This window comes from Passer domesticus, chromosome 1, assembly GCF_036417665.1.
Source record: "Passer domesticus isolate bPasDom1 chromosome 1, bPasDom1.hap1, whole genome shotgun sequence".
NCBI lineage: Eukaryota > Metazoa > Chordata > Aves > Passeriformes > Passeridae > Passer > Passer domesticus.
Window position 1 is genome coordinate 75,473,910 of NC_087474.1, and position 11,062 is coordinate 75,484,971.

General features: G+C 42.5%; 1 protein-coding gene across 1 annotated transcript in view; it reads right to left on the bottom strand.

Annotated features, from left to right (window-relative positions):
• Nucleotides 1–11,062, bottom strand: part of BMP6 (bone morphogenetic protein 6) — an 89,515-nt gene that overhangs the window by 18,643 nt on the left and 59,810 nt on the right. Inside the window, exon 2 of the mRNA XM_064425182.1 lies at nt 7,799–7,991. Coding sequence (XP_064281252.1) covers nt 7,799–7,991 — 193 coding nt within the window. The remainder of the gene's footprint in view (nt 1–7,798; nt 7,992–11,062) is intronic.

Sequence of the window (11,062 nt, forward strand, 5' to 3'; positions counted from 1 at the left end):
CAACAAAGCAATCACAAGTGGCTGCAATAAACAGAACGGAGTACACAGTTTACTGGAGGAAATATGGCCTGTGTAATTCAGAAGGCAGGATTTAGCTTCAGTGTCCTCAGAGAGCAGATTTGTCAGATATAAATATCAAATATAACTACTATTCTTAATGCCAGCATCCCAACCATGTGCTCAGGGCATTTATAGGAGAAACAGCTTGCATTTAGCTTCAGTGCTTTCCCTCTCTAAGATAAATATTTTTTTAACTGAAACCTCTGTGTAAACCTTTCAACAGAACGTCTCTAGGTGTTAATTCTTTTTAATTGAACACTAATTAAATTAGAATTCAGTCAAATTAGTAACCAGGTCAAGTGGTTTCTCTTAGTTGCTATACTTAGTGAAATGTTCACATTAAAATAATTTCTCTGTTCTGGATACACATTACAACATGGAACTTTGCTACAGGAAAAACACCAAAGCTATAAAAAGCTAAATTTAAAGAAGCATCTGTTGAACTAGTTTTTTTACTTTCCCACCCTCCCTGGCCTTCTTTCCCTGAGCAGACAGAAGGTTTACCAGGGAGACAGTGAGAACAAACAGAAATCTCACCTTCAAAATGACCAAGTTAAAGGTCTTGTATTTTAATTACATGTCTTGGAACAACATTTTTGGCCCAACTTCAAAGCTTGCAATTACCCAGGTGTTTAAAGGATTGTTACGCATCAACAGCCATTTACCAAAACATTAATTACTATAAGTCTCTAAAACTTTCCTCAGCTCAACCTTTTTGTTTACTTTTCTTCAAAGACAAGTTGACATAATAGTCTAGACTGCCTAGCAGCAATTTCTCAAAAGGGAATTTTGCACAGAAGTGTGTGGAATCTACATTTTAATTAATACACTTTCTAAATATTCTTCTGCATACCTCAGGATCAGTGTCTTTAGTTGGTGGTGACATCAACTTTCTGTAAAAATTGTATTCTATTCTATATATAGCAAACCAGCAAGATTATTTGCTCTTATCTACTTGCAATGGGCAAATAACCCTTACCCACAACTGACTTGGTCTTGCAGAGTTGGATGGAGCTCCACATAGATAAAACTTTGAAACTGCAGCCTCTTCAGACCTGTAGATCCCCCATCCTGCAGTAGATGTAAGCACTGCTTCAAATTTAAAAGTGTTTATTACTTATAGAATGGACCTTATGTGGAGCTCCCATGGCACGAGGTACTGCCAAGAGATGCAATACAAAACCTTAACAACTTAGTGTATCTAAATGACCAGCACTCCAAAGACTTAACAGCAGCATTTAACAACAGTGGGACCTAACAACAGCAGGGAATTTAATCTACCAGTGCTCCCCTGTACAGAGAGCCTCAGGCAGGGGAATGCCAGCACCTGGAGTGAGCTGCCATGGAAAGCACAGGCAGTCTCTATTGCTTCATGAGAAGTCAGGCTCAGTTTAACTGTCCTGAAGAAGCAATGCCACCTGTGGGCAGAAGGCCAGGAGAGAGGTACACAGCCTGTAAGAGTTTCGCAGAAACAAGGAAGGAAATATGAAGAAATGTCAACCTACAAATGAAGTTGCTTCCAAGGTGGAAGAGAAGACCAGCAGCTGGGCACTGATTTGCAAGGAATGAGAGCCAACAGAGGAAAAAAGCATGGAATGGAGATTTTGGAACATTCTAGAGGAGGTCTGCAATTCAGCATAGGTAGGAGAAAGCCATCCTGGATGCGTCCAGACATGAAAAAGAACAAGAAGGAATGAACAATCTCAGCGTGGCACCTCCATGGCTCTTGTGTAAAAAATAACACATTGCTGAAAAGGCTGTGCTGTAACACTGTGTCCATTGCCTCTGGCAGTAAAGTCTCCAAGGGCAGAGGGTTAAGTCTTCCAGACCCACCAGAGAGCAGCAAGGTGAAGCCCAGGTTTCAGAGCTGCCTCTGGCAAAGGGTGGAAAATCAGAGCCTAGAACTAGAAGACACCAAGACTATGGCAAGTTCAACCTACAGACCCATGATAATGCTCAGTAAAATCAACACAAATATCTGGGTGCCAACCCATTCAGCTTAAGGTCTTGAGCTTTACAGATATGAGGAATGAATATTTTACCAACTGGAAGTAAAAAAAAAGTTGGTAAAAAAAGACAAGGAAAAAAATCATCCCAAGTCATAGGACTAAGAAATGTATCTAGTTTGTTTTTTTTTTTTACTTTTTACTACAATTCTATAAGGAGAAGGGGCACTCCAGCTGTAGTGACAGCTATAGTACTACAATTCAGAGTTTAAATGCAGTTTGAGGCACGAAGATGGGGGAGAGGACAAAGGGGTAATATTTATCTTTGTCCATTAAGTAAAAAATAAGGCACTGATATGGATATGGCATTCTTCAGTTTAGATAGAAAATGCCAGCTGGTTACGGAACCAGTATGTTTCACCCAGAATAACTCTGACTTTCAAACTACTCTAAACCAACCAGCCTAAAACACAACAAATCACATACCCGCAGTGGGAGCTGAACTGAGATGCGGACAGATGCCTCTCTATAGCATCATGGAAACAGCTCCATCATATACAAATATATGCACACTATATACAAATCTGACCCCAACTTGAAACAGATTGATGCTAGCTTTGTCATTTGTATTACACAACCCATTCCAAAACCCAGTCGAGGAGGATTATTTATTTTGTAAGCTATAAACACTGCAGTTGAATCAATTTGCCCTTTAGATTAGAAGCTCGGATCACATTTGTATAAATATCCTGTTGCAAAGAGGAAGACTTTATTACCACTATAACTGGCAGCTAAAACCAACAAGCGCCTTAACCCTTAAGGAATTGTGTTCAGTGGAACAGGAACATGGTCCCTAGACAGTTGCTCTGCAGGGCACATTAATGTCCACACATGTTTTTTCATGTAGGAGGAATCTTCCTGACCATCAAGTTCCCATATTTCATTCTGGGTGCAAACGAAACTGTTTAATAAACTGACCATTAATGTACCGTATCTTCCTTTGATCACTAACACAGGCCACTGTGTTTTTCATAGATCAGTTGTTTGGACAGTGTGGGAGTGTTTTGAGGTCTGCATTAGCAGGATATTTACACTTGAAAACATACTGATGGTCCAAACCAAGGACTAACATCTTTGATCAACCATAAACTGCCTTCCCTAGTCCTGACCTGACACCTCTCTGGGTGAGGGCATGGAAGTTTCGAGAAAGAAACTGTTTAAATAATGATCGGCTTTCAGGGACAAACTCATTTCTTCCTTCCCCTTGTAAAGGTCTTGTTTACATGGAATTCTGCTCCCAAGAGGTACCAGAAATCACAGAGGGTTTTGCTGGCTCTTCCACCAAATCAGTCCTGCACTTTAGACTCAAGTCCAGGTGCCAGGTTTAGCTGTGCACAAGGCAGGAAACTTGAGGCTGTGTAAAATTAAGCAGTCTGTCAGATACAGCCAAGGTGGGACAAGCATCTGGAAGCTAACACCACTTGCCCTCCTAAACTGGTGCTTTGGCAAACATCCCTGTTTTCTGCATATTCCAAAGTAGGGGAAAAAAAAAAAAAAAAAGAAGAAGAAGAAAAAAAATCCCACCCTAGTGTTGAAACAGCCCAGTCTCTTAAAACTCTGGGGGGTCAGAAGCTGAAGGGCAGCAACATCCGCCAGATGTGTCACCCATTCCCTCTCCCAGCATCAGCCCCTACAGCCCACAGCCTGCTCCAAAACCCAGCCATCCCCCTCAAAGCAAACCAGATGTCACCTCAGCCCTGCCTGGTGAAGCCTCTTCTCCACACAATCCAGAATGCATACCACTGATGGCTGGCCACAAGCTTGACCCATCCATCCTGAGGATTTCATTAATCTCTTCGCAGCATCCCACTGACAGCTCCAGCAGTTTGTGTTATGACAAAACGTGGCTGTTAACCACGGTTTGGTTAAAAAACAAAAGCTTCGTTTCTAGGCACTATTTTTCTTACCTTATGAAAGGGTGGATGGAATGGGGAGATGAAAATATTACTGACACAAGCGAGTCAGTATTAAAAATGTTTTCTTTTTTGAGAGAGAATGTACATAAGACCACATTATCCTCAATGTGAGTTTAACTGCCTGGAGACCCTACAAGTATGTTTTTCACATTTCTGCCCAGAGGTTTTATGCTATTTCAATCAGCACGGATCTCTGATCATTCATGCTCTCTTTCCACACACGTCTGTCTAGAAGACAGCCTCAAATGGGCCCATATAGTCCCTGATATTAGCCTTGTCTACAGTGGCAAAAATCAGTTTGGTAATTCAGTAACTGGCAGAAATTTTAGCCTCAGGCTTGGTTCCATTTTTAGCCATCAGGGAGCAGCCAGCAAGGCCTCCCGAATCCGTGCAGCAGCGCACATCTGGGCTGGAGTCACACGCTCACGCTGTTACTGTCCAGATGAGCTTTTTTTTCCCCTTGCTCAAGTAATACTGAATTAAGCCACTTCATTACACTTAATTGGAGCCAAGGGATACTTCCAGGCTCTGAGCTTTGGTGAAGATCTGTATTTACTGAACATTTCTCTTATCTCCTGCCCTGCCAAAGTTGTTTCTTTGACAGAAGCCGGCAGGATCCTTTTTCTTTATATTTTTCCCCCAGAGGTGCGTGTTGCCTTCCTCTTGTAGACTCCTGGCTTAAATCCATACATGCCAGCTACCCTCTTAAGAATCATTTGTACCCAAAAGTATTTTAGGAGCTACCAATAATTGCCCCAGACAACTGTTAACCTCATAAACACCAAGATTAACATGGTGTCTGAACTTTCTCTGAAGACTGCAAATGTTAACTGAACAGGCACCTTCTGCAGCCCTTAGAGATTAATTGTCTGGACCAGAAGGAATATATGTCAGCACGAAAAGATGAAAAAGATGTGACATCAACTTCTCTCTCTCACCTGCTAGTTCACCAGCTAGACTTCAAGATCTGTACAGACTACTCCTCATGCAATAAAATGTCATAAAATGTCAGGAAATATCAGGCTGTCATTCAAAACCATTAATCTAAAGGAAGTGTGACACAACTTTTTTTAGTAGTTTTTGGTTTTTTAAGTCAAAAGCAGCTGTTATTTTCTGGCTCATAAGATGTTTTCTAAAATTCAATAGAAGCCTTACAAATATTTAACAAGTTCCTTCGAAACCCAGTGCTTTGTTTTCCTTTTAATTTAACCTTCCAGTGCTCTGATCTGGAAAAGAGAACACTGTATTCCAAATTAATGCACTGATACAAGAGGGGAGAAAAAGACATTTTGGACTTTTTTCTCCCCAGTAAAAGCAAGTAAGTGAATGGATGATCAAAACCCATAATCTCTCAAATAGTATAGTTTCTTCAGGCATACCAGAATAATCTGAGGCATTTTCCCTCCTCCATGCAGAGATATTAGCAAACAGCTAAATACAATTTTTTAGTATTTGTTTTCAAGAATGTTTAGAGGCAAAAGTCCACCCAGGTCACCAGTGAGGGTGAATGTTTGAACCTATGGCAGCTGTAGCCAATGGAGTCAAATGTTAACAGACTATAACACTGAATATGCAATATGCAGCTTCTACTATCTTAACTCTTTTAACATCTGCATATTTTTAATATAAAGGGGACAATTAATAAATATATATAAATACTTTTATATACACATAATATACAGAAAATAGAAGCCTATCCATGTATTAATAAAGAAGTACACATTTTCAAATATGATTTTCTATTTCACACATATATGAAAGAGTCCTTTAAGCTGAAAGGAAAAAAGAATAGAAAAGGGCATGTCCTTTCTACAGCTGCAGGAATCTGTGAGCCACATCTTGCCCACCTCTGTGAGGATGATGTGGCAAGTCCCACAGACTCATCTGAACTACAAAATGCTTCAGCCAAACGTCTCCCTCCTTCCCACCAGTAAAAGTAAATAAATAAAGCAGAAAAAGAAACAAAAAGGGAGCCTTGAGGGACTGGATGAGTCAGAGGTTAGTAATGAACTACAGACACTCATCCCTGGGTCAGTGGTTCACGCCTAGCCCCTGTCAGGAGGGACAGGGAATTGCTGGCAGCCGGGGACTGCAGGAAGCTCCGTTAGGATTCCCAGTCCCAGTGGCGGGATCCCCTCAGCATGGCCGCCAGCAGCGGCAGAAGGAACGCGGCAGAAGGGAATGGAAAGACCCAAAATACTCGCCAGCTCTTGGACAGAGACCACCCTGGTGATCCCCACCAGGTGCTCCTGTCTCTGTCTGTAGGGATGCCTCTAGCACCCAGGGATGCCCAGGACACGCAGATGCCAAAGGACATGTCACAGCTTTGCAGTGCAATCCCACTTTGGCATGCTTCTGGTATGGTGTGTGAAACAGAGATGCAAGGTCCCAGCATCATTGTTGCACACTGCCACTTCCAGAACAGAGTTTGTGAATTTGTTAGGAACAGGTTATACTAGGGGCCATATCCCGTACTTTATCCAATACTTTATTCTCTTTCCCACATTGCATTGCTTGCTCAGATTACTCTGAAAAAATGTTATATACACATAAAAGTTGACAGTTCTCCTACTCTGCGCTCTGCTTTGGTGACTGTCACAGAGCAGCGTATCAATTTCTTCCACAAACACTTGGCAGAGGTTTCCTTCCTGCTCCAGAGGTGGGATCTCTACTTCTGGAATATGAAGCAGACCAACACTCGCCATTTTTTCTGTAATGTGTCTCCAAATGAACAATATATCTAACATCTATGAACTCTGCATGACTGTCTGGACCAGTTCTTGAGCTGGGCACTGATGTAACATCCTCACCAGCATGCACATCACCCCAGGAGGCACTCCAACAATCTGCAAGTTCAAGCACAAAGGGAACACTGATCTCCCAAAATCCACACCTTCTTCCCCATCACCTATTTACCCAAGTATTTCTCTCTTTTCCCCAGAAGCCATACCCTGCAGAACAACCACAAGATATTTGATGTTGCCCTAAGACTGCCAATCATCAAAAGCTGATCCCTCCAAATGGTACCAGTGGAAAGGCTGGAGAAAGAAGCAGCAGAAAGGAAAACGCCCATGAAGCCTTCAAAGAGAAAACAAATGGAACTTTTTTAAACACTGCTGGTTTTGATTTCTTTTTTTTTAATGCCTGCAGCAGAGGAACAGTTACAGTCCTGACAAGTTTCGGTAGAAGTAATGAAACACTTTTGTACCACAGCATTACTCTAACATTTAATTGACCATATATTTCCATCTTTTAGCCTTACATGATTCCTCCATCTGAAACATTACTCTTTTAAAATTAATCACTCCATTTACACTTGTTTGGATTTTTGTGTCACAGTTTCTGCCCTGCCTCACTCACTTTTCCTCTCTCATTGCCGCTGAAAGACCAGAAATTATTTTGTACCTGCGGTCAGCATGTTGAATTTTCTTCTGCTTTATTTACTTTAATATAAGTCCAGCTGAGAGCAGATCAAGTCTGAACTAATTACCAGTATTTTTCAAACAGGCTGCTAGTATTAATTTGAAAGAGGATATGTGAATTTCAGTACACAGCAGCAATGCCAGCAGTGCCTTAAAAATCCACTGCTTCTCAGCAGATTCTTTCTTTATTTAAAGACAAAGCTTGCAGCTAAGTCACACCCTCATTCATACCCTACCATGCCCATTTCCCATAAGGAAAGGACCATGCAATAATATAACCCTGCTAACATGAACAAACCTGATATTTATTTTCAGCCTTATCAATATTATTGCATAAGCTCAGCCTTCTCCAGGACAGCAGCTGGTGGCACAGAGCAAGCCTCCTCTTGCATACCTGTTCTGATGTTCCTGCAGCACCTGGTAGATGCTGATAAGGAAGGTTTGGTTTTTAAAGCTTCCCAAAACGCAGTCCTTGTAGATCCGAAACTCAGCAGCTGTGACGGCCTCGCCCTCAGGAATCTGAGACAAATTAAATTTGAATTCCTTGTGGTGCCGCTGGTGAGGCGTGAACTCCTTGTCATACTCAACTGCAGATGGGAAAAGGAAAGAAAAGGGAAAAAAAAGGAACCATGACTAAAATTTAATAACAAAAGGTTGCTACATGCTGCCACCTGTTCCTTCAAAAAAACCAAGAATCTTGTTTTTTTGCTCCAAAGATAACCCTGGTGAGTGTCAGGAAAACTTATGCAATTAAAGTTTTTCAAATACAGTACTAAGTGAGATGAATGTTCCTCCTCTCTAGCCAATTTGTTTTGGATTTCCTACTTTTTAAAGAAAAGCCAGCTTTGGCAGGTGAAATATGACCATGCATTTTGCTCCTGTGTAAAACTCTGCAGTTTGTGATCACTCCCAGCATTTTCCACCTGTGGCTCTCCATGTTCTTTACAGCATTTCCCTAAGTCTCACAGCTCTCTTCCAAACAAGGAGACAAGTAGTTCCATTTTGCTTTAGCACACACAGGCACAGGCAGAACCAAGTGATAGCACCAGGTTAATCAAGTTAATTCCCTAAGTGCCCTAACACATCCTGTTTTCTTGTTCCCAGGTTTGTACTAGCCATTGGATCACATTGTGAGTGAATACAATTAACATGATATTTATTTTGAGGGTTAAAGTCAATCAGAGCTCCCCCTCCTTTGCAGATGCTTATTTTAGAAGGAGAGAGCTGAAGAGTGATCACTTTTGGTTTTTGGTCTTATACCTCCTTGGGTACTCTCAAGAATAGGATTTAAGTCAAGACACAAAGCAGAATTCCTCCTTCTTTAGGTCTCAGGATTTGCATTTTCTCTGTTTGAGGCTCCCTTTGCAAACTCTGCTCCAGTCCCACTCTTGTATTACTTGATTACATCTCAGTTTAGTCTGACTATGATTAATTGTTTGTTATTTTTTCTAATTTTCTAATAGAAATTGCTTAAAACATTAACATTATATAAACATACAAAATTACATCTTTACAAGCCTGAGGGGACAAATAGTAAAAACAAAAAGCCATTCCCACCAATGGAACTGAAGGAGTGTATGTCAGTGATGAATAAGTCACCATTACATTATCATTAGGGACATGATTACATGTGCACAGGCGGCAAAGGAAGAACAGATCCCTTTTAATGTTTGTCTTTGTGGTCACTTTTTGTTGTTCCCCCCCCCCACATTTAATACATCAGACTGCCAAGGCGTCCACGAGCCTACTCTCACAACATCCCCATGAGGTAAGCAGCAATGCCTGTTCTCCAGCTGGGATACTGAGTCACCAGGAGAGTGGCTTGTCCAAGGACAGGCGGCGGAGGCTTGCGGCAGAGCCAGGAATGACAGCCAGCGTGCCTGAGGTTCGGCACTTCACCCACAGGTTACCTCCCTGAAGAACAGACATCTCCCAGCTGCTGGAAACAGCCCATGGAGACTTTCCCCTCTACCTTGCCCAATTGCCTGTTCCTCCTCACTCTCTAGTCACAGTTTCATCCGTCCTCTCCTTTTCTTTTGGCAGCCCTTCCATGTGAGCTGCCTCATCTGGCTGCGTCCACATCCTGGCTCCCTGTGAGACAGTTAGTCAGATCCTTCTCTTTGAAGTTCACCTGGAAATCTTTTCACCTCTGCGTGACTGCTGCCAAGCGTTCTGTGGGACACCACACTGGGGAATGCTGTGTTAAGGGCTGCCACAAGGCAAGCAGGCAAATTCTCAAACTGCTGTCAGAGTCAGCACTGCCGATTTTGTTAGTCTTGCACTGCATCTGTCTGAGCAGCTCATGTCAAACAACAGACGAATGAGGGTGATTGGGCTCTATGGCTTCCAGAAATGAGGTTGTGACACCCAGCATCTTCATCAGAGATTGCACCGAGGCAAATGATGGTAACAGATTCAATTCCAGTGCCACCAGGAATTACCTCTCTGGCTGTTGGTTATGGGTGATCTGGGCTTCCCTTTGGAGCACCTGACCCTGTATTTAATGGGGATCAACTCTGGCAATACTGGACTGGTTGGTGTCACCTGCCTGTGTGCCCTCCGAGACAGGATCTGAGCTGCCCAATCACTCCCCATCCTGAGGAGAGTCCCACAGGATGCACTTCCCAAAAGAGAGGAGACACTTTGAGAAACTTGTAAGCAGCCAACCAATGAGAAACAGCATTGGGCTGCTTGGAGCATGACGTGCCCAGCTTGGCCCGTTTACTTGCTGCTAAAAGATGAGAGGATGCAATTAATGGTGAGGGAATGTCTAAATCCAGGGGTTTGGAGAGGCACACAAATGAAGCAACAGCTCTCAATTTAGAACTCGCTACATCCTCGCTCATGGGTGCAGTGACCAGCTGAAACCCACACCCCCTTCCGGGCTGTCACAGGGATGAGCTGACCTACAGGCGAGGTGCAGTGAGGCGGCTTTTCCCCAGGCTAGTGGCTGAGGATGATAAAAGAGAAGCAGGAAGAGCAAGGGGAAGAACACGACCAGGATAAGCAACAGAACTCCATCAGGGTGTCAGAAAGCTAAAATTACACCAGAGACAGCAAAGGAGTCATTGATGCTTCCTGCCAGCTCTTACCTCACATCAAGATGTGATATGGTCTCCCCTTGTGCACAAGAGAGCCTGAAGTTGTCCTGCACAGCACAGAGCTCAAAATGAGCCCAAACATCGCTTTTTGTTGTCCCTTTCTGACCTCAAGCCAGCTACAGTGGCCTGACATCCACTCATCACCACAAGGTGTGCAGTTTAAAAGTGATATAACCAAACTCTAGTACTTTAAATCAGTATTTTCCCATACTTCTCTCCTAAAACGTCAAACACAAGTCACAAGAGGAAGAAAAGCTCACCAAAACAACTACCACGGAGCATGACAAGTAGCAGCAGGTATGATGCTTGACTCCAATTACCCTTTCCTAGTTTATAACTTGCCTGATATATTCACAATAGTATTTTCCTGTTTTTTTCAAACTTTCTTCCTTTATCCCTGTCCTTGCCCAAATACGCCACACAATCATAGAAGCTGACTAAACTTATTACAGGGGAAACATTCAGACTGATTTCGTTATCAGGCTTGGCAGAATAAACAACCCAAAACACACAAACAAGGAAATCTTTTTTTAATTCTTCAGATTAAGCAATTCAGC